The 24567-nt window shown below is 39.8% G+C and overlaps 1 protein-coding gene and 3 long non-coding RNA genes across 6 annotated transcripts in view; 3 read left to right on the top strand and 1 right to left on the bottom strand.

Moving 5' to 3' along the window:
• The first annotated feature begins 2888 nt into the window (after positions 1–2888).
• Positions 2889–6584, top strand: LOC119735438. Its single transcript, XR_005272171.1, has 6 exons — positions 2889–3046; positions 3201–3298; positions 4028–4087; positions 4834–4869; positions 5403–5455; positions 5767–6584. It is a non-coding gene; the product is annotated as an uncharacterized LOC119735438 (long non-coding RNA).
• A 1541-nt stretch (positions 6585–8125) lies between these two features.
• Positions 8126–9041, top strand: LOC119735441. Its single transcript, XR_005272173.1, has 2 exons — positions 8126–8777; positions 8944–9041. It is a non-coding gene; the product is annotated as an uncharacterized LOC119735441 (long non-coding RNA).
• Positions 9042–10347: 1306 nt separating this feature from the next.
• Positions 10348–13008, top strand: LOC119735439. Its single transcript, XR_005272172.1, has 4 exons — positions 10348–10412; positions 10906–10938; positions 12218–12277; positions 12605–13008. It is a non-coding gene; the product is annotated as an uncharacterized LOC119735439 (long non-coding RNA).
• Positions 13009–18384: 5376 nt separating this feature from the next.
• Positions 18385–24567, bottom strand: part of LOC119735437 (sodium/calcium exchanger 3-like) — a 44708-nt gene continuing 38525 nt past the window's right edge. For all 3 annotated transcript variants that reach the window (XM_038209136.1, XM_038209138.1, XM_038209137.1), the window contains one exon: positions 18385–24519. In XM_038209136.1, the coding sequence (XP_038065064.1) occupies positions 24286–24519 (234 nt within the window). In that variant the 3' untranslated portion in view covers positions 18385–24285. The remainder of the gene's footprint in view (positions 24520–24567) is intronic.

Raw genomic sequence — 24567 nt, 5'->3', positions numbered from 1 at the left:
TTATCGCGTTCTTCACGGAACCGGCTGCAAAATAGGAGAATAAAAAATCCAGTCTTGACAAAGCCCTAGTATGTTATCCAGGGCAGTGGTTTGTTTATTATATGAAAGGTGTAGGCTATAGAGGCAGCCTTTTGTAGATGCAGGTCGTTTACCTGATCTTTCGTTCCTTGCTGATAAGCCGCCTGCTGCTTCTCCTGAGTGGATTCTGCAGACCGTGCAGTAATTGCGACAGGCGCGCAAAAGACTTTACTGAAATCTGTGTATTCTAATAGTACCTTAATGTCGCATAGTCTCCAGCAAGTATTTGTGTCCATTATTCCTGAGTTTCATAAGAAAGAGTGTTGACTTCAACGCATGAACACCCCCATCTTATTAGCCACTACCTTTTGGGGGGAAAAGTCCTAATTGAATTGCACTGGATTTCAGTTTGGGGGGGGGGCATCTGTTGATGAACCGATCAACAAACTTTATGTAGTCTATACTGTAGCAACCTCGTCCACAGGGTGTCGAGCAGTACGCGCCCACCACTACCTGCTCTCTTACCCTGGTATTGCATGTGCAAGATTTTTGAACACGTATGCAAATGAGGAATATTCCGGTGCCTGCCTGTGCGTTACATTAGCGTTTGTTTTTTGTATGCGGTGTCTGGGATAAAAACGGTTTTTAACCGTACCAATTCGCGCCGTGAGTTACGAAAACACGATTGTTTTCGAAGTTAAAATGTTACAATCTTATCCCGCCAATTATGCAGTATCACATTTCATATTAATATGAGCACATTGGAAAAGGAGAGGAGTATTTTTGAGAAGGCGTGGACGTTTTTAATTACAATGATTGTGAAAACACACACTGCACGTTGAAAATAATAACACCAAGTACATGGTATAAATCCATTACTAGCCGATTGCAGCATCGAATCAGGATACAGGAAGAAATAATAATAATAATAATAATAATCAGGGCACTTATATAGCGTTCTTACACAAACTGGTATCACAACGCTTTACACAAGAAAACAATTAAAGTGTATAAAAAGTGTCCTATCCAGGGCTTACTATTGGAAATGAGGTTGGAAATAAAGTAAGCACTGGGGACGAGGTTGATACTGTAGTAGTTTAGGTAATTGCAAGGTTAATCGTCGTCTTGTTAGCTGATATTCGCTTTCATTGACATATCGGCTTTGGAAGCACACTGAGTCGTATTCCAATCAGACGTTGATTTAGATATGTATTTCTCTCATATTTGTTTTTGTCGGATTATGGCCTATCTTTTCCTTGCTGTATGCCCTATACTAGCGTGGTGCACCCACGGGTGGATTTAGAACTGGGGCGGAGCCAGCTTTGCCGAGGGGGGGGGGGCAGCAGGCACGTGCTACTTTACTGCAGAAATCAAAATGGAGGGAGGCTGACTTGAAAGTTGTACTAAAATGATCCGTGCTTTTTCCGAGTTTCACCACAAAAGATATACATTCAGGTGCTAGTTTTTTACTAGCAAAACCCAGTTTTATTCAGTTTGAATGAGATATTTGAACGCAAAAAACATCGGTTAGCTAATATTTAGTTTAATGGAGTAATTACTTCACAAATTACATTTTTTGCGGCCCTTATTGAGTTATCGCAGGTGAGGGCAGACTGGTTCCCGCCTACAATTTGGTATCGATAATGTGGGGACCCGGAACCATATAACCAACGAAAATATTTTGTGGCGTATCCAGTTGGGGGGGGGGGGGTCCGTCGCCCCTCCCCTCGACAGAACTTTGGTGGGTTTAAGACGGTTCAGACATCGATAACAACGCCTTAATTTTGCCCCCACCCTCGCAATAAAAAGCTGGATGCTTCTGTTCCCTGTGCTCACATCAGCACCCTGTCCATCCCATAATAATAGAATCTTGGTTACCCCTGGATGAAATGCCACACCACTCTCCCCCCCCCCCCCCCAATACTCCAACAGGGGTCCTACCATAGAGCAAGGACCCAAGGAGTTCGTACTCCAAGACTTCAAAAGTAAAATGATGGTCGCCGCGCTCGAAAGCTACAATAGAAAGCACCTGGCGCCAGCTTGCTCAGTTGCTCACTACGCTAATCTCGACACAATAGAGATCCGCGCTCACTAATGCCAAAAAAAAGGAGTTTGCATGGCTTCGTAGACAGTACCATGGTAAATACGCATGCGCAGTTGTCATACATCGCTAAAAATGAATGATTTTGAAGTGTTTGTTCGCAGTTGGATGATACTGTATATAAATGTGGTCAACATCACTGGAACAATCATTTCATGAAGAACAAAATGCTCTGTACCTTTAGTGTGAAAACACATTTCATCAATGATATATTGCCAATTAAAATGTCTGAAAATACATGAAAGCTTATCTGAAAGAAATCCAATTTATCTCCAAATTACAGGGACAGATAACGCTTTTAAGCACCAACAACTGCACATTGCTAACTTGAGTTCATAACTCACATCTAACAACTGCGCAGTTGTAAAAACCTATCTTGTCGTAAAATATATTTTTCAAAAAAGAGCAGCGACGTGACATGACTTATTATGCAGCATACAGGGAGGTTGTTGGTTACCAACTAAAAAGGCGGCGACGATCATCGTGTTCAAAGGCCGCTGGCATTCACGCTTTGAATGGTCGAGGCTTGCGGTCACAGTGCTGTAGCTATAGACATTCCCGAGGGATTGGTATGTTAATGGTCAAAATGTAAATCGCCCAAGAGTTCTGACTCCTTGGGTCCTTGCTCTATGGTTGAAACATAGTCTGTTATGGTGGATCATGGATCCATCATCATAATGGACTAGGTAGCGACGCTGTTTTGTGATCAAACTTGATTTGAATAATAATCGAGACATTTGGGTTTTTGTACGTGTCTATGGAGGGCACAATAGATAGTTGTCCCATGTGCCGCGCTCATTTCTATGGGGACAAGGCCTATAAAAACAGGGGGATGCAGCGATTTCTGGAAGTTTGGGTTGGTCTACATCCAAAGCAGCTCGGCGCAACAGTCACTGAATCTCTCTTCACCAACTGAAAAGTCAACAGGTAGGTTTGATAAGTTATTGCAAAAGTACGATGTCAAAAGGTTAATACAATGATCACAACAGGCTTGCATTATTATGTCTGTATTAAATTGGCGTTTCGAAAGAATAACGGAAATCAACAAGTCAAGGAACTTTGTGTTTGCTTTTCTTCGCAGTTGAATCTACGGCTTCAAGATGAAGGTTTGGGTTGTTGCCGTTCTTTGTGTGATGTGCCTTGCCCTGGCCCAGGTCCATGGCTACATGGAGGAGAAAGGTGAGAGGGTTTTAGTCGCAATTAAAGCATTCGATGTTTCCACACACAAAAATACGTTCTTAGTTCAAGTATGAGGAACAAGTCAACTTTTATTTCTCTGATATATTATATTGGTAGTGGTTTTCGCTGTTTTCCTTTGCAAGTTTTCGTTCATTCATGGTGTTAGGAAGGAAGGAAACCGTCTATGTTTCATCATTGTATTAAGGGGTAAATGATCAGTGGTGGACAGCTGGAATCTTTTTACGTGCATGGGAATATAGTATGCAAATTACATGAACTTTTCACAGTTACTATAACATGTACTTTGTCTCTGCCGAAACTCTTGGGCAAATTCTTCCGAATATTTTGACAGATTTTACCCAAGTTCAACCCAATAGGTAATTTCATACCAATGCCGGGTAAATTACAGTGCCCAGCGGTGTTTTATCCAACTTTTTCTATACGGAGTATGTGATATGGGTCAATACAACCGTCCAAAGTTCCATTCGAATATTAATTATTATTTTCACTATCAGCCGTTTCATTATTTCTTTTACAAACAAACTATTTATTCGGGTGACTTAATGAAGAAGCGCTCTGCACAACTTTACCTTCCGTCACCCAACCAAAGCAGATGGACTGAACACGTTCGGGTTTCGGAGTAAATACACATCAATGGGATTGAGTTCTTGACAAAAGCATATAAGCTCATCAATTTCAGGTACATTTCCCCTCTTGAATTGTCTTTAGATGAGACTGTCCGTGCCTTGATGAGTGAATTGCTGGAAAAAATGGAGGAGCGCAAGGAAGGTAAGATCCCTCATAATCAACGTTAATATTGGTGCAAGTCTGCAATGGTTATTCGATCTGTTTTTCAAATTAGAACGTTTTTCCTATTATGTTTAAACATCATTTGCCCCAATTCCAGTAGTATAACCTCAACAGAAACCTTTCTGACTCGGGAGATAACAACACTATTACTTACTGTAAACTGAGTTACTGAATTGATGCAAATTTAAAAAGTAAGAGAGTTATTCTATATCAGGGTCCTAATGAGAACAAAAAACAACCTGGATCGAAGCCCCAAGAATTTCGCAATTAAGAATAACACTATAACTAGAATATTGAGATTGAAAATCACTTTTATTTATTCGCACTTACTTCAGTCAAAACTCGAGCGTTAATTCCATCTTCCCGATTGAATCATTGTAACTCCCTCTCTTCTCAAACGATTCAGTCGGACGGAGTGAAGCTTTATACGAATTTTACCTTTTGAAATAGATTGTATAGGCCTATCTATAATAAGATATCAGGGATGTAGTCGAATCTATCACAAGACCCTTCCTTACAAGTACGTCCCTGCAAGTCCGTTACAAGTCCTCCGGTCCCAATTCAAATCATAAGCTGTCAGCTTTGACAAACATTACAATAGTACCGCACGTTCTTGGACACATGCATGGTGAATTGGTGGTGTGGACGTACCATACATCCCAAGATATATAGCGTGAAGAATATTTGTATTAATGTTTATTTATAATTTTCTCCTTTTTTTAAAGCCCATGAACGCGGCTTATTCGATAGACGTGACCGAGGTAAGAATCAAACGAGATTTTTAATTTTTTTCGAAAAAAATATAAGCTCGACGTCACATGCTTTGAGCCGGCCCCTTGATTTTTTACAAACCCCGAAATGCAAGGGCCAAAAAAACCCTCAGAAATCTTTGGACAGATTTTGTTCATCATATCTCTTCACCGGGGGGGGGGGGGCGAACCACATTCGAGCTCTCATTGGACAGATTGTCTTGACCAGTTGACCCTGGTCAACACTTCCGCGTGCGCATGACCCGTGCGCGCGGATTGTATCATCGATCGCATAATAAGTGACCTACCCACAATGATAACGGTGTGTGCGTTTCGTCCACATGTTTCTTTGAAAAGATAGTTATACTGTTAGGTCGAACGAAAATATTAAGTTTGCATAGCACGCCATCACTGTGGAGTACGCATGAGTCGACACATTGTATTTCATGTCACTGAATTCAGTAACAAAGCTTGTCAACAATGAGGGCGCCCTGTGCAAGCTTTCTACTCGTTTTTGACGGCTTATGTGTTTTGTTTTGTTTAAGGCGGACAGCGTCCATACATAAACGCAGATGGAGTTGAGGTCTACCCTGTTTAGGTAAGCTATAAAATATCATTTAGGATGGAACGTCAATTGAAATCTTGTCAAAAATTTCGAGTTCAATCACTCATTGTGAAAAAAAGTTTAAACACTGTTATTAAAATATTTACACCCATGTTTAAGCTAAGTAACGATTACTTCACTCTCATCTCGTTGTTGATCATCAACATCGTCAAAACCTACCGTAATAGATGAACAGATCAACAAACCTTGGAACCGTGATACCAAACATGAAATACAACCTTCTAATTTACATTCGGCAAAATAAATCAATTTTCAAAGCATTCTCTCCTGGTTTTCGTTTTCAGATTGGGACCCACCGATCTACCGTGGAATACAAGATCCCAAACCGAACTCACGGATTTGCAGTGATTTGTACTTTTAGTCTATATTTTTGTAATCCTCTTCTGAGACAACCTCTATGCGTCGGATAGTATAAAAACACACGTTTTAAATTCCATCAAAAATACCACAATTCTGGACGGTGAGGTTTCACACTAGGCCAAAACCTCCGTTTCTATGCTGCTTCTTATAAAACGCGCGAATTATGGATATTCTATACTATAGTATATAGTTTATTAGTTGGTATTCGTTTATATTGACATTGACTTTGGAGATACAGCGAGTCATAATTATTGCAACGACGTTGATTCTATTAAAGAATGCGTAATACTCTGTCAAAACAGGTTAAGCAAAGGCTATGGTTTCATTCGATACGAAAGGATTCTTATTTCTTATTAATGTGCCAGACTGCAGTACTCGAAATCTACAAACACCTCACTTAAGATCAAAGACATCATTTCGATTTGTCTGTTCCTGTATTTTCTGTCTCTACCTTAACTGGTTCTAGGTATATAGGTGTTGTTATCGGCTTTTACTGTCTGGGTATAGCCTATACATATGATAATAATAGAGGTCTTGGGGGATACATGTATATCTAAAAACCATTATACGTTGATGCATACTTTCAGCTTAATTTACTTTTGGACTTTTAGTATCGAGAGCGTCAATAAATCAAATATCTTCCAAGCAAAAGAGCAGGCCAAACTGATGTTGATTGATTAGTTGTCGTTAATTAATGCATTCCGGTACCCAGTGCCCCTTTAGTCAGGTGCTTTCTTTTTGTCATATCGCCCAGGAATTTCTTTTGAAATACCGGCAGTGAAAGAAGTCCACTTACAATTTATAGACCCTTTATGCCTGGGCGGTGGAAGCGTATTCGAATTGTAATGAAGGGTCCAGGACCTGCGAGCGCGCAGCGCGAAGCCCTTACGGCGTGGGGTCCGGGGCCCGCATTAGGGCCCCGGAAAAATTTGGATTATAGATGCTGTGTGGTGCAATCTGAGGCGATTACTTGCCACTTTCCACCGTTTAGAAAATGTTTTAAACATCGAAAATTCCATTGGAATTTGTTATTTTTTTGTTCTTTATAAAGTTTGTTATGTACTCAAAGTTGAGAACCATGGGCCATGTTCGTATTTTTTCACAACTTTTTATTTTGGAATGGGATTCGGGCCACTTGTAGTCCGAGCCATGGGCGTCGCGAGGGGGGGGGGGCAAGGGGGGGGGGCACTTGCCCCCCCCCCCTGGAAAAGCAAAAAAAGAAGAAAAAAAAGGAAGAAAAAAAAGGGGAAAAAAGAAAAGAAAAAGAGGCGCGAAGACAAAGTGGTGTACATTTAATGAGTTTGGGGGGGGGGCAAAATGTCCCTGCCCCCCTCTGAAACTGATAAATCGAGAATGTGTTGAGAAATACAAGCATTTTTTGGCAAAAAAAAATGTTGCCCCCCTCTAGAAAAAATCCTGGCGACGCCCATGGTCCGAGCCTCAGCCATTCGCTGCTGAAGGTACCAAAAAGGTGGGGGCATGCACCGCTAGGGTGAAATAATAGCATAGAGGAAATTTGGCCGGAGGACTAATGCGAGCCCGGAGCGCGAAGCCCTTACGGCGTGGGGTCCGGGGCCCGCTTAAGGGCCCCGGGAAATTTTGGATCGTAGATGCTCTGTGGTGCAGTCTGAGGCGTTTCCTGGCCACTTTCCCCTGATTATTTTTTAGCAAAAGCTTTTAAAATTATGAGGGGATATTTTGTTTCATTTGTTTCAAATGCATATAGGCCTATACACTCTTGCTCCTATGAAGTTTTTTCTGTATTCAAAGCCTAAAGTTGAGAACATGCACATAATGTGTAATTGTTCCGCGTTCGGTTACATAACTAACATGAATTTAAATATTTCATTACAGCGGGTGCATATTTGGGGAGTGTGTCAAACTGGCATGAAACGTATCAGAAAAGTATTTTAATAGAATCTGAAGTGGCCATTGTTTGATTTTGATTGTTTGATTTTGATTTTGGTTTTGACCTGGAGGAAAGTCGCGCCACTCCATTGGCCCCATCCATTATAATATAGTAGGACCCCTATTTTATGCTCAGGCGTGATTTAAATAGTAATCGAGACAGATTCTTACTTTTTGTAGGCTTGTCCATGGATGGCATATTATAGATAGTTGCCCCCTGTGTACCGCCTAATTCTATGCGAAAAGGGGCCTATATAAACCGGGGGCTGCAGCAATTTCTGAAAGTTTGTGTTCGGATTTCATCGAAAGCAGCTTGGTGCAACAGTCACTGTATCTCTTTTTACGAACTGAAACAAATCAACAGGTAAAGGTTTAATAAATTATTGCAAAAAAATATAATGTCAAAAGCTTGAATACGTAGATCAAAACAAGCTAATTTCATTAATATCGTACTAGCGTTTCCGGCGAATAATGGAAATCTTTCTTTTGTCATATCGCCCAGGAATTTCTTTTGAAATACCGGCAGTGAAAGAAGTTCACTTATAATTTATAGACCCTTTATGCCTGAGCGGTGGAAGCGTATTCGTTGAAAGTTCCCATTGTCCTCAAAACTCACACAAAGTCTGACAAAGCTGCGATTTTATTACTGGATGCTACTGTTCTCTGTGCCGACCCCTCCATCCCAGTGGCCGGCGTAGCCACTGCTCCATCCCATGATAATAGAACCTCTGACCTGGATGAAAGTCACGCCACTCCATTGTCCCCACCCATCATAATATACTAGGACCCCTATTTTATGCTCAGGTGTGATTTAAATAATAATCGAGACAGATTCTTACTTTTTGTACTTGACCATGGATGGCATATAGATAGTTGACCCCTGTGTACCGCCTAATTCTATGCGAAAAAGGGCCTATATAAACCGGGGGCTGCAGCAATTTCTGAAAGTTTGTGTTCGGACTTCATCGAAAGCAGCTTGGTGCAACAGTCACTGTATCTCTTTTTACGAACTGAAACAAATCAACAGGTAAAGGTTTAATAAATTATTGCAAAAAATATAATGTCAAAAGCTTTAATACAACGATCAAAACAAGCTTTTCATTAATAGCGTACTAGCGTTTCCGGCGAATAATGGAAATCAGTTCAAGTACACAGAACAAGTCGAGATACATTTTGTTTGTTTTTCTTCGCAGTTGAATCTACGGCTTCAAGATGAAGGTTTGGATTGTTGCTGTTCTTTGTGTGATGTGCCTTGCCCTGGCCCAGGTCCATGGCTACATGGAGGAGAAAGGTGAGAGGGTTTAGTCGATGTTTCCACAATAAATATGTTCTTAGTAAACGCATATATACAGGGTGAATCAAAAAGAAAGTGACCCGGATTAATGTTTTTTCTTAGGAAGCAGTCAGATTTGATACACCGCTGTAGGCTACTGTATTTCATAAAAGAGCAGGTTCTTCCACTGGCACCTGGATAAAAAAAAAATAATTACTGAAATTGATCCACGCTATTAGAAGTTATGCCTGTTTATAGAAGCTGTCCTTATAGCTGTCTATGCAATTCCATTGGAAGTTATCGAGCTGAGTGAGAATTGCAGACTGCACACAGGCACTGATAAATTACAATTGAGATTTTAATAATTTGAGTCAAGACTAAAACATTCTTCTTACTGTCAGATGTCGTGTTTGAATATGAGGAACAAGTCAACTTGTTTTCTCTGAAATATGGTGGCGATTTTGGTCGTTTTCCTTTGCAACTTTTCGTTCATTCATGGAGCTACGAAAACGTCCAAAGTTTCATTGTATTCAATAATGGGTAGTCATCAGTTCGTAGAACGGTGGTGGACAGCCGAATGGTATGATCTTTTTTTATTAAAATACACATAGGCCTAACTTGGGGAAAACAATGCAAATTACATGAAATTTTCAAAGTAACCAGTCAATAACATGTACTTTATCTGTAGGCTTTTTTTTATAAAATGGAGAGAGACACATAATTAAAAAAAGACTACATTCTAATTCGGTTACTTTCTTTGTAACTTTCTTTTTAAGATGGTTGTGGAACGCATTATCGAGGACGGATTATGTGATATCGGTCAATACAACCGTCCAAAGTTCCATTCGAATATAAATAATTATTTACACTATTATTGCCGTTTCATAATTTCTTTTACCCCAAAAATATATATATTCGGGTGACTTATTGAAGATCTGCACATGTTGCCTCCAGCCACCAAACCAGTGTGGGGGGATCTCCCCCCCCCCCCCCGGCAGATGTTTGTAAAAAAAAATAAAAATTCCAGTAACTATTTTCATAAATGGTTAGAAAGTTCTGACATGAAACAAAAATCAAGTTCCAAAAGCAATACAATGCGCCGTTACATTCGGCACATATTTTCCAGTATGCATAATAATGGTCAAGAGCGCCCCAATTTGGAAGAGTACCCCCCCCCCCCCCCCCCCCGCTTTTAGATTTTATTGAGGCTAAAAAGTGTAGGCCAAGTGGGTGTCTCCAACAGCAGATACACTGAACGCTAAAGACCTACAACAAAAGCATGATGTCAGCCCATTTTCACGTACATTTTCCCTCTTGAATTGTTTTTAGATGAGACTGTTCGTGCCTTGCTGAGTGAGTAACTGGAAAAAATGGAGGAGCGCAAGGCAGGTAAGATTCTTCGTAATCAGAGTTAGTATTGGTGCAAGTCTGTGAAATAGCAATGGTTGTTCGATCTGTTTTACAAATTAGAAACGGCCGATAAATTCACGGGAAATTCGTGTTGAAATTGCGGTCACCGTCATTTTAGGAAACCTATAACTGACCGTAATTTTACGGGTTTTTTTTGTTACGTTGCCAACCCGTTTGACAGTGCTTTAATCGTAAAATTACGGGCAAATTGTTTACAGTATAGGCCTGTACCATAATTATAAGATACCAGGGATGTAGTCGAATCTATCTCAAGACCCTTACAAGTACGTCCCTGCAAGTCTATTTATAATCCTCCGGTCCCAATTCAAATCATAAGCTGTCAGCTTTGTCAAAGGCATTTACAATACACGTCCCTGGTGTTTGAAGTAGACTGGATTCATCACTATTATAAGATAATGTTTGAAGAATATTTTTACTGAATATTTATTTGTAATTTTCTCTTTTTTTAAAGGCTACGAACGCGGCTTGGATAGGCGTGACCCAGGTAAGAATTAAAGGAGGAGAATCTTTTTCGAAAAAAATACCAGCTCGATATCGACGTACTTCATGCTTTGAGCCGGCCCCTCGACTTTTACAAACCCCGAATTGCAAGGGCCATAAAAACCTCAAAAATATTTTGGACAGTTGTTGTTCATCAGTCCCTTCACCAGGGAAAAACCACATTCGAACTTTTTTGACAGCTTTTCTTTACCATTATGAGTTGACCCGGGCAAGTTCCGGGGGAGCATGACCCGTGCGCACAGATTGTATGTACGTCGAACGTGGGAAGTGACCTACCCAACATGCTTTGCGGCATCTGCGTTTCCTCCACATGTTTTTGTGTGAAATATACCCGACATTTTGCTATCCCCTAAAGAAAAACACTTTCACGTCAAGAGGAAGGATCCTTAATTGATATTTCGGTAGAAAAAAATTATTAGAGATCGATATCAGACCTAAACATGCATGTGCAGCTTGTATAAAAATATGCGCTTTCCCAGGCTGTGCTGAGGATAAAGCGCTTCCATCAAGGCGAAATTGGTGAGGGGCATTTGTTGTGGATCCGCCCCCTGGTGACTGTTGAAATGCTAGTGCCCCCAAAAGGTCCCGCCCACTGAAAAAAAAAACACTGCCGAGGTGTGCGTGGCCGCGTCCATTTTGAAATTTTTAGGGTGCAGACAAATAAATAGACTGCCATAGACCTCAGTGGTAATTGCGTACACTTCCAAAAATTATTTACAAATACTCACAACTCTCCCAGGTGTTTGAGACAGTGAGGTTTTTTTCCATCATCTGTCATTTTTTGTTAATATTTATCGTAATCCGAGCCTGCGCTCCATTGCAAAATAGAGCACTTGTAGGGATCAATTTCCTCCGAATTTCCCAGAAGTATAAGCTAGAGCTCACAGCCCTGTGCACGGCTTCCACCCATCCTTTTTTTTTTTTACAAATCTTCAAGTTCATGGCCTTAAAATGCTCGAATAGCAAAAATTGAGGGCACACAAATCGTGATTTGGCCTGCGTGGGCAATTTTGGGCCTATTTACTGGTCTGCAGTCTGGCACCTGGAAAGGGTTAGAGCGGACGTGGGGACGAACGAAGATAAATATGACAGGTTTATATGTGCCTCTTTGATACTACGCTGGAGTCGACGCTTTGTAGTCTCATGTCACTGAATTTCAGTAACAAAGCCTGTCCACAGTAAGGGCGTTCTTTGCAAGCTTTCTATTCATAATCTGGCAGCTGATGTGTATTAAAATTATTACATTTTTTTTTATTCTTAAGGCGGATCGCGTCCATACCAAAAGGCCGATTGAACTTGGGTCTACCCTTATTAGTTCTTAGGTAGGCTATAAATATTATCTGTGATTACATGTATAGTTGGTGTCAATTCAACTCTTTCAAAAATTTCGAGTACAATGGCTCATTTAGTAAAACGTTTTAAAAAAAACCCTGTTTTACAACAAGTGATAATTGATTCACTCTCAATTCGTTAATGCAGGTCACAAATTGTCTTGTTTATCAGTTGTTAATCGTCAACATCGTCAAAACCTAATAGATGAACAGATAAACAAACCTTGAAACAATACCAAACATCAAATACAGCCTTCTAATTTACTTTCTGCAAAATATACTCATTTCAAAGCATTCTCTCCTGGTTTTCGTTTTCAGATTGGGATCCACCGATCTACCGTGGAGTACAAGATCCCAAATCGAACTCAAGGATTTGCAGTAATTTGTACCTTTAGTCTATATTCTTGTAATCCTCTTCTAAGACAACCTCTGTGCGTCGGATAGTTATATTTCATCAAAAATAGCACAATTCAGTGAGGTTTCACACCAGGCCAAAACCTCCGTTTCTATGCTGCTGCTTATAAAACGCGCGAATTATGTATATTCTATATTATACAACACCTGAATAAATCCCCGTCATCTGATGGGTGGATCGTTGATCACATGTCATTGAATTATTCGTACCAATATTGACATTGACTTTGGAGATACATCGAGTCATAATTATTGCAACGACGTTGATTTAATTAAAGAATACGTATTCTATGAGACGTAATATGTCAAAACAGGTTAAGCAAAGGCTAAACATTGTGTACTTTTTCAGGGTTTTTGTTATTTGATACGAAAGGATTCTTTAATGTGCCAGACTGCAGTATTCGATATCTACAAACACCTCACTTAAGATCAAATACATCATTTCAATTTTTCTGATTCCTGGTTTTTTAATCTCTACCTTAACTGGTTCTTCGTATATAATTCTTGTAATCGGTTATTACTATCTGGGTATACATATAATAATAGAGGTTTGGGGATATATCTAAAAACCATAATACGTTGATGCATACTTTTCAGCTTGCGTTTGTGAACTTTTAGTATTGAGAGCGTCAATAAATCAAATATCTTCCAAGCAAAAGAGCAGGCCAAACTGATGTTGATTGATTAGTTTTCTTTAATTCTTTCCGAACAAGGGGAACGTTGTGTTGTAAGGTGCTTTCTTTAGTCATATCGGTGGCCCCGAAATTTCTTTTGAAATACCGGCAGTGAAAGAATATATCCCAGCCAGGAATGCTTGAAACCAGAACAGGCCCGGATCCATAGGGGGAGCCCTGTCAAAGAAAATTTTGCCATAGAAAATCTTGAAAAAAAGGCGAAACCCCCGACACCCAAGAACCAAGAAAGAATACATTTAATATGATTTTAAAAAAATAGGCCTAAGCGTTTAACTTAATCACAAAAACTTCATTCTGAATTTTAGTCTCTTTTGACACTTTTTGTTGAGACGATAACTCAAGAACAACATATTGTTTCGGATTGAAATTGCGTCATATTATTAACTATAAAATGTGACACAACCCATTTGAAAATTGACGTGAACCAAGAAAGAATACATTTAATATTATTTAAACAAAATAGGCCTAAGCGTTTAATTAATCACAAAAACTTCATTCCGAATTTGAGTCTTTTTCTGACACACTTTGTTGTCGTTATCCAGTTAGTGTGTATGTTTGTTGAAAAGGTTTTGATAAAATCTGCATCATGTTGGGGTAATTGGATTTTTGTCTGACCGACAGAGGGCGCTGTGACTTTTGGGTGCAAACAAAAAGTGAATAAAATACACCCGTCATGTTAAAAAGATAGATCTACGAACAGAATGTATGTTGCCTTAAATTGGATACGGCGATGAACAAAAAATATTCTTTTGAGTTTGATGACATATATCTCCTGATTACATATCCAACATGCTTTATTCTGTATAATGTCTACTCCAAATACACACATTAATGGATGGATATGTATTGCTTGAATTTTTGTGAAATGTGCGATGGTAATTTTGCCCTTTTTTCCTGGACAAAACTCTGGGAATTTTGTTTGAGGATTATTTACTGTTCAGTGTCTGTAAAATATCCGTCATTTATGTAAATAATAAATTATGCATTGAGAAACCATTTCACATGTACTTTGAGTAACTTTTGGTCTCCTGTTTATTGCATTGATGTCTTTGCCCTATTCTCTCCCATTAAGAGTGTCGAAAAGAACCCCCTCCCAAAAAAACAAAACAAAAAACAACAACAACAAACAAAACAAAACAAAAACAAAAACAAAAACAAAAAAACAAAACAAAAAAAACCTCTTTGATTTCGGGAGCAAAACAAATCAGAGTTAGACAATTTCAAAATTTCAATGTGTAGTGGGTTGGTTTTTTTGAAGAAAAAAAATTTTCCAGCTGGGATTCGATCCCTGGTTGTCTGATTAAGAATCCAGTGCCGTACCACTCAAGCAAAACCATTCTTACTTATTTCGTTGTTGTACATAATTATAACTGTAAGATATAGGCTTCTGTAGCTGCGCACGTTGCCCATTATGTACGCTTAGACGTAACATACAGTCTGATAACGTTAACACGAGTTTGATTCCGAGATTTCAGTAAATAATAACTGATTCACCTGATCAGAATTTGCTCGCAAAATGGTAGAGGGTGTACATTGAATTAAAATCGTGATTGTCTACGCACTCAAACAGGTTCAATACGTGTTTTCAACACGAAACACACGTGTTCAACGGATGCAGGGAAGCCCATTTCTTTTGTCAATTTCCTTTGTTGAATCTTGCGTTAACAATAAAATGTTTCAATTGAGGCGAAAGGATTAAACGCCGCTATCTTTTTTCACGTTTGAGTGCCTCTGAATGGGGAATATTGAAGCGGAAAATCACAAAATACAGCACTTAGGCAGCGTTTTATCCCACATAATGATACTTTTTGAAGAGGAAATTACATACTGAAAACAACTGTAGTTTCAAAATGCAAAAATTCGCCCTATTTAAAAAGTCGATGTAAGATTTTTGGAAAAATTTTGCCAAAACTTTCCTCTTTCCAACGTAGGTGGCGCTATATAATATTTCATTCTCGCACCGGATTCAGTGCACTAAGTATGTTAGCGCATTAGCTATAGCGTGTGTGTACGGCAATATGGGCGGGTATGCATCATGGGGGTGGGGCTGGCTTGATTTTTGTATATTATTTACTGCTCAGTGTCTGTAAAGTATCCGTCATTTATGTAAATAATAAATTATGCATTGAGAAACCATATCAGATGTACTTTGAGTATCTTTTGGTCTCCTGTTGATTAAAATGATGTCTTTGCCCAACATGTCTATGCCTTTAAGAGTGTCGAAAAGACCCCTCCCCTCCTCCCGAAAAAAAAAAACCTCTTTGATTTCGGGAACATAACAAATCAGGCATCTTAGTTAAACAATTCCAAATTTTATTTTATTTTTTTTAACAAAAGTGACTGTCACTGCTGGGACTGGGAATCGAACCTCGGTCGCTTGATTGGGAATCCGGAGCCTTACCACTCGAGCAAACCCATCCTTGTTTAATTCGTTGTTCTGCATAATTATATATGTAACTCTAGCTGTACACGTTGCCATTATCCACGCTTAGACGTAACGTTCAGTCTGATAATGTTAACACGAGTTTGATTCCGAGATTTCAGTAAATAATTACTGATTTACTTATTCAGAATTTGATTGCAAAAGGGTCGAGGGTCTAAATTGAATTAAAATCGTGAAATTGTACGCACTCAAACAGATTTAATACGTGTTTTGTACACGAAACACACGTGTTCAACGGATGCAGGGAAGCCCATTTCTTTTGTCAATTTCCTTTGTTGAATCTTGCGTTAACAATAAAATGTTTCCATTGAGGCGAAAGGATTAAACGCCGCTATCTTTTTTCACGCTTGAGTGCCTCTGAATGGGGAATATTGAAGCGGAAAATCACGAATTACAGCACTTAGGAAGCATTTTAACCCACATAATGATACTTTTTGAAGAGGAAATTGCATACTGAAAACAACTATAGTTTCAAAATGCAAAAATTCGCCCTATTTAAAAAGTCGAGGTAAAATTTTTGGAAAAATTTGACCCAAACTTTCCTGTTTCCAACGTAGGTGGCGCTATATATATTCCATCCTTCAATTCTATACAGAAACGCTCGTTCCTCTAGGGGCGACAATTATTGGTCGCCCCTAGCGGAAGTTCCCCTGGGGGCGATCAATATCGGTCGCCCCCAGCAATATACCGCTAGGGGCGACAATAACGGTCGCCCCCAGCGGTACGTGCGTTAATATATACCGCTATGGGCGACAATATCGGTCGCCCCCAGCGGTATACCGCTAGGAGCGACAATAGTGGTCGCCCTCAGCGGTACGCGCGTTAATATAAACCGCTAGAGGCGACAAAGGGCGCCCCCAGCGGTACAAGCGTTATACCGCTAGGGGCGACAATAGTGGTCGCCCCCAGCGGTACGCGCGTTAATATATACCGCTAGGGGCGACAAGAAAGGTCGCCCCTAGCGGAAGTTCCTCTGGGGGCGATCAATATCGGTCGCCCCCAGCGGTATACCGCTAGAGGCGACGTCGCCCCTAGCGGTACGGGTACCGCTAGAGGCGACGTACCGCTAGAGGCGACGTACCGCTAGAGGCGACGTACCGCTAGAGGCGACGTCGCCCCTAGCGGTACGGGTACCGCTAGGGGCGACAATGGTGGTCGCCCCCAGCGGTACGTGCGTTATTATATACCGCTAGGGGCGACAAGAAAGGTCGCCCCTAGCGGAAGTTCCTCTGGGGGCGATCAATATCGGTCGCCCCCAGCGGTATACCGCTACGGGCGACAATATAGTGGTCGCCCCCAGCGGTACGCGCGTTAATATATACCGCTAGAGGCGACAAAGGGCGCCCCCAGCGATACAAGCGTTATACCGCTAGGGGCGACAATAGTGGTCGCCTCTAGCGGAATTTCCTGTAGGGGCGACCGTTATTGGTCGCTTCTAGCCCAATTGGCTAAATTATAAATAAGCCTTTGTATACGCGCCTGTTTTGTTCCGTTTAAAGTTGACTTCTATTCGGATCGCATTTTCTCGCTGACCTCATGCTATTGTTTTAGTTGAAGACCCATTCAACTTATTCTTAAGTTTTCTTATAAAATATGCTTGGAAGTAAGATCAGGTGGCTAGCACGCACTGAGAAATAAAATCATATATAGCGCCATGGCGCTAACCAACGGCACATGCGAGAATGAAATATATATAGCGCCACCTACGTTGGAAAGAGGAAAGTTTGGGCCAAATTTTTCCAAAAAACTTTCCTCGACTTTGTAAATACGGCGAATTTTTGCATTTTGAAACTACAGTTGGATTCAGTATGCAATTTCCTCTTCAAAAAGTATCATTATGTGGGTTAAAATGCTTTCTAAGTGCTGTATTTCGTGATTTTCCGCTTCAATATTCCCCATTCAGAGGCACTCAAGCGTGAAAAAAGATCGCGGCGTTTAATCCTTTCGCCTCAATGGAAACATTTTATTGTTAACGCCAGATTCAACAAAGGAAATTGACAAAAGAAATGGGCTTCCCTGCATCCGTTGAACACGTGTGTTTCGTGTAGAAAACACGTATTGAATCTGTTTGAGTGCGTAGTATGTTACGATTTTAATTCAATTTCAACCCTCTACCCTTTTGCAATCGAATTCTGATCAGGTGAATCAGTTATTATTTACTAAAATCTCGGAATCAAACTCGTGTTAACATTATCAGACTGTACATTACGTCCAAGTGTACATAATGGCAACGTGTAAAGCTACAGTTGCAAATATAACTATGTAGAACGACAGATTCAATAAGAATGGGTTTGCTCGAGTGGCACGGCACAGGATTACCAATCAGGCGACCGAGGTTCGATTCCCAGCTCAACACTCATTTTTGTTTTAAAAAAGCCATATACATTCTATGGTCTAAAGATGCCCGATTTTTTTTGCTCCTAATATCAAAGAGGTTTTTTTTGGGGGGGCGGGTCTTTTCGTCACTTAATATCGACACTTAATATGTCGGGCAAAGACATCATTTTAATCAACAGGAGACCAAAAGTTACTCAAAGTACATCTGATATGGTTTCTCAATGCATAATTTATTATTTACATAAATGACGGACACTTTACAGACACTGAGCAGTAAATAATCCTCCTTATGCAAACAAAATTACTAGAGTTTTGTCCAGGGGAAAAAAAGCAAAATTACCATCGCACATTTCACAAAAAATGCAAGCAATACATACACATGTCCATCCATTAATTTGTAGATTAGAGTAATGGATAATAAGCAGATATGTATTAAAACTCAAAAGAACATTTTTCATCGCCGTATTCAATTTAAAGTAACATACATTCTGTTCGTAGATCTATCCTTTTAACATGATGGGTGAATAATTTATTCACTTTTTGTTTGCAACCAAAAATCAAAGCGCCCTCTGTCAGTCAGACAAAAATCCAATTACCCCAACATGATGCAAATGTTTATATATCAAAACCTTTTCAACAAACATATACACAAACAGGATCAGAGACAAGCATGCAGCTTCTTAATGGTATGATAGAATTCCAGATGAATATTCATCACAAAATTATGCCCTTACAATTAATAGCAAAATTAATGGCCTAAAACAACAGAGGTAATACTGAACAATGCTTTGAGTACAAAATACTTGCAGACGTATTATATAAATACACATTAGTTTTACAATTCTTCCCGTAACTACGCCATATTTATGTATGGTGATAAATATTTTTTAAGAGCTTTTTGCAGCAGTCATTATTTTGAAAAAAAACCCACAAAATCTGCATCGACCAAGGACAATAGCTCAATATTTACAGCTGAAATTGCACCGCATTGAACAAGTATGAAAACACTGACATAATTCAGAAGTCCAGTTTTCAATTTTTGTTCAGTCACAATTTTCAGAAAGAGAAAAAATGCTTCTTTTATTACATCTGATTTGTCTCGTGGAAGGTGACAATTGTTCTTGATTCTGGTTTAACATTAGGTACTTAAGTCAATCATAAGTCATTCAAATGTTATCGTGTCTAAAGTGACAAGATGTTAATGAATTGTGACGAAGACATTCTTTGGTCACCATCCCCTTACAGCTGTACTGCTTTTTTTTCCCAAATAAAGTTGTTGTTTTTTAAAATGTTATTTCGATTAAAATTCTCATCTCTCTCCCAGGAAAAAAACATTGTAGGAAGTGGGACAAGAAAATATTTCTTAATACAAATTATTTTCTTACATTGAGAAATTTAAGGAAATCCGTTTTTCTGGTGAGCTGTTATATGTGAACTGGCTTGTGATTGACTGCAGTACAACTCCCTTAAAGTCGCTGTATACATGTGTACTAAAAAAAGGGTACACAACAAAGGCAAGTACATGTAAAAACAATGAATATTCATTATGCTAATATTGAGAAGCTCAGAGTGGAATGTGAGGAATATTATCGCAAGGTAAAATCTGGACTTTTTTTTAATTCATGAGGCAAAGCCGAGTGAAATTGAAAAGTCCAGATTTTACTGAGCGATAACATTCCTCCCATTCCACAATTTTAAAGCCACTTGATATCTGTTTTATACAACTGACATACAGATCCTTGAACTCCTATTTCAAATGTATTTCTCTCGTCCTAACCACCCCTTCACAAACAATACGTGCTACGCGTAAAGCTCAACACGCATACCAGAATGCATTTGCATACAAATACCGCACCATGGAACAAGGATGATCCTAACCATGCTAACTGTGTTGATTAGTAAATCCATTTGTCATGGGCGAATGGGACGTTCTGAGTCCCGGTGTGAATGGGAGTCACGTGATGTGAGTTCCACCAATCAAATGACAAGGATCTGTATGTTAGTTATATAATGATGTTTAACCAACCCACCTTCCACATGCAGAAATCATTCAACACTAACAGAAGTTTAACATTCGCTTGCAAGTATAAGCGATTTTTTTTCTGTCCTACATGCTTTACAGCAAAGCAGTAAACGATCCATCAGTTTTTATAGGAAAGTTTTCAAATATCTTTAAAACACCCATTAACCTCACAAATATTAGCGCTGGGCACACAGTTAAAAATAAAATAATTCACAAGACAAATACCCACATGCCTATTTACAGAGAGAAATTTAATAAAGTTACTCTATTAATCTAAATCTCATCGATTGCCTAATGAGTTCTATGCTAGCTACATGATTTATGTACATCTTAATATTTTTGTTATTAGATATACTACCACGCGTACCACCTTGCTGGCACATAGACTTACAATGCCCTCTTGTACAGATATATAGCATGTTCCTACCGGTATTAAAACCATTCCAACTACTCTAATATTGCAAATATCCCCAAAGACATCTACTTAACAAAAAAAGGTAATTACATGATATGTAATGACTTAGGTTGACCACCCCTGTATCACCAACTTGACCCCTGGGTCATCTTGGGTCACAGGGGTGAATAAAGCACTTAAAAAAGTTCAAATTAACATGTACCGTATATCACACTGAAATACACAACTTTTAAACTTGAACAAAGTTTAACTCCGGAAACTCTGGAACGCTTTACCGTCGCTCTACCAACGGAGCTACGTACCCAAGCCCCAAATTTGCCAAGTTCTATTCTTAACTCTATTCTAACAGTATAATATAAGTTATCCTGCGAGCGCGAGAGGAACACGGAATAATGTAGTGCGTCTGTGTCCCACATACCACGAGGCCGAAGGCCGAGTGGTATGTGGGACACAGGATGCAATACATCTTCCATGTTCCAAGAGCGCGAGTGGAATAACACATTTATTTTCAAGCAAACTTGATGCCCAGAAAAGATGAAACATGCATGCGGTATACAGACATTTCAGCGATTATCCCATTATGTGTGCAGAAGGACTGGTGCGCGCATCTTGGAATAGCACGGATACGCAGAGTGCGATATCGACCGTGCTTATTAGGTATAATATCACACTGTTGTTACCATGAATTGACCAATCAGGATCGAGGATTCTATTCTGCTTGTAGATAATAGAATTTGGGCATGTTTCAAGTTTCTGGGGGAAAAATACATGTATTTTGTCATCCACCTGTAAAAAGTTTTTTTTTTAAATTAAAAAAATTGCAGACTGAAATCCTGAATGTTAAATACCACTTAATACCGTACCTAAATACCTTGACACTAAAAATGCAAAAGCTCATCTCTAAATCTTAAATACTTTCCAGTTGGTGAAGTTATATGTGCTTTATACAAATAAAAAAGTTCCAAGGCAAAGTTTCAAAAAGTAGAAAAAATAAAAATACAAATACAAATGCATGTATCAGTTTTCAATCTTCATTTCAGGACATAAACCCAAAGTTGACTCACTCTAAAAAGCTTAGAAAGACAACATAACAAGCATTCTATAAGTTTTGCAATGAAAGACGTTTAGTTTGTGCAGTTTGAAATGTATGAAAGAGCTACATAGAGCTATATTACATTACAAGAGCGTTAACTCATGTACAAAGTGATGCCTGCTGGGCGCATCCAAGTTTGTACACAAACCTCATGGAGAAATTTTGGTACGTATTTTGTACGTCTTATTTTGTACATCTTTTTGCATATCTGCGTTTGTATTCCATACCGGTAAGTCATCGAAGCCGATACGCCCAACACAGAAACCCACGATCAGGAAATGAGCATGTCATTTTGCTCTATGCAAACAGTGCAACATGTGTGCGTATCTGCTGCAGCCTTGATTAACCGTGTTTTTTTTTTACCGTAACACGTGTAGGAAGTGTGCGTACGTTCTATGTGCGCGTTGCATTTAGAGTACACTTTCAAAATTCAATCCATCTAATTTCATTATGTTCTACAAGCACGCGCATGAATTCAAACTGTCTGCGCCCAGGACGGCTTCAAAGCGTCTCCGCGCGCAAGAATGAGGAGTTAGCGCTCGAGTAATTTAATAAAGCTCTATGGTCCGCCAGTGAGATTGGTACACAGAGGACTGCAGGCTGGCGCTCTGGGACCAGCAAAAATAAATAAATAAATAAAAAAGCATCGGTTTTAACTTTTGTATGTACATGTGGTATCGAACTCCGGGTAAAATGGACATTTCCCGATACAGTGCATCACCGAGAGTTTGCCACGGAGAGTCCATTTTTCAACTTTACGGTCCACAAAAATATGGCTGACTGCCGCGATTTGAATGAACGTCAGTAGACAACTTGATGAGGAAATTGTTGATAGATTGGGGCACAGCATTCTGCTGCCTTTTTAAAAAAAGCCATCTTAATGACAAGAACAAAAAGAGATACTCGAATGATACGCTTATGAAATCACTGATCTGACAAACTAACAATTTTAAGGGTTCCGATTTTGGTCGACCATGGCAAATTTGTCAACCCACAATGCTCTGAGAAAAATGGACTCTCGTCATTCTCAGTGGAACAGCAGAATGTTCCAGTACAAAAAACCACTGTTCCACTAAAAATGTTCAGACTGTTCTGACTTCTGAGAGGCACCTTTACAGGAAAGGTGTTTGGAGAAACAAAAACAACGAAGTTGAAGTTATCAATGAGCGAATTTTTAATTTTAATAACTACCTACAGATATTATACCCGCTACACCAACTCTTGCATGTAATGTGTACACCATGCGTAACATGTGGACGAGATTAACGTTGCAGTTCATTAAAAAAGTTAGGATACAAATGATTAAACTATCAACTGACACTGATTCTACGACAAAAACTCCATCGCCGGGAAAATCTTCCCAAGTTGACTATTGACTGATAAGAAATTAGTGCTTTCATGGCGTATAAGGTTATAGGAGCAGTTATAAATACATTTACAAGAGAGTAAAAGTTATTAATACTATATTTAGCAAAGTTAGCGCAAGTGCGACTCAGGGCCGGATTACATGTTCCGTAGGCCCTAGGCGCCAGTGTTCTGTAGGCCCTACTCTGCCCTAGGCACAGGGGTTAATTTTATGTTGATGCTAAGCTGCACTGAGCAAGCCAGGCCACACTGGTAGCTCTACAGGCCTTTTGGCACACTGTGGTATTTTGGTATGCCCCCATTTTTTTTGTAGGTGCCCAAATTTTTCGTAGGCCCTAGGCACAGTGCCTACTTTGTCTGTTGGATAATCCGGGCCTGGTGGGACTGACTGTTTGCCACCAAAGTTGGCGGACGTCAGCAACCAAGGCGAGCGATCTTCCAAGTAATTTTCTATGTTTACCTAAAATGGCCAACCCAATGTAATGATTCTGTCCGAGCCGAAATTTTCGGTTTCTACATCCTGAGTATTACATTTCATATATTACTGGCAAAATTTAAACTTCCCAGTATTGATCATTTTTTTGTTGTTGATTTTTAAGAGCTGCCATCCAAACACTTTTAGGATTGGCATATAGGGTGCCGCCATTTTGACAACAGTTTTTGGAGGACTTATCCTTCCACTTGGGGGAGGGGGGTTTGGCCATTCGCATGGCCTAGATCGCAAAGGTAAACACATCTTCATTACTAGAACACAACCCACAGCCCAATTCTATAGAGCCACTTCGCAAGTTTATGTGCTGAGCAAAAACGAACCGGACACCAGTCAAAAGCAACTGACATCGTTTCACTTTTCAGCTGGTAACCGAGGCCGAAATATCATGAGACTGCTAAGCAGAAGACAGAGGCAAGCAAACATCAGCGGGGAACCAGTCTAAGTCATTATGAAGCACATGATATTTTGACTGGTAACCAGATACTAAGTGAGTGTTTTTGTTGTTTTTTTGCTCCATGAAAATGGCCGCTGTTTTTGCCAAGCTTGTATTATCTGTGTCTAGCAACTTCGTGTACTTAGCAATTCGGTGAAATTGGACAATGCTACCCCAAACCTGCCCCCCCCCCCCCCCCCTGGAATTCCAGGCCCCCAAAAGCTACAGAAGGTATTTAGGTTGAACTTTTAAGTTGAAAACTTAAGTTGAAAACTTTCTATTCAAAATTTAAAAAATGAGACGGGTGACTTTCAGGGATGACAACAGGACATACAAGATCCAGAGAAAGATCAGGAACACGCCGCAGCCGATCTTGGGTCCGAAGGGCCCGCCCAGCTCACTCTTGCCGAAAACGGCCAGAACTCTTCGCAGCATGAGCACGCAGATGCAGACCACGGCACAGATGGTGTAGACACTGACGCTGAAGGCTAGGTCACCGGCCGGCACGATGAACTCATCGTCCTATGGAAGAGGAAACAAGAGAAACAGCCTTTAATTGGACCCTGAAAA

The sequence above is a fragment of the Patiria miniata genome, unplaced genomic scaffold (genome assembly GCF_015706575.1).
Source record: "Patiria miniata isolate m_02_andy unplaced genomic scaffold, ASM1570657v1 HiC_scaffold_29, whole genome shotgun sequence".
NCBI classification, from domain to species: Eukaryota; Metazoa; Echinodermata; class Asteroidea; order Valvatida; family Asterinidae; genus Patiria; species Patiria miniata.
This window is presented reverse-complemented; position numbering and strand designations above follow the sequence as displayed.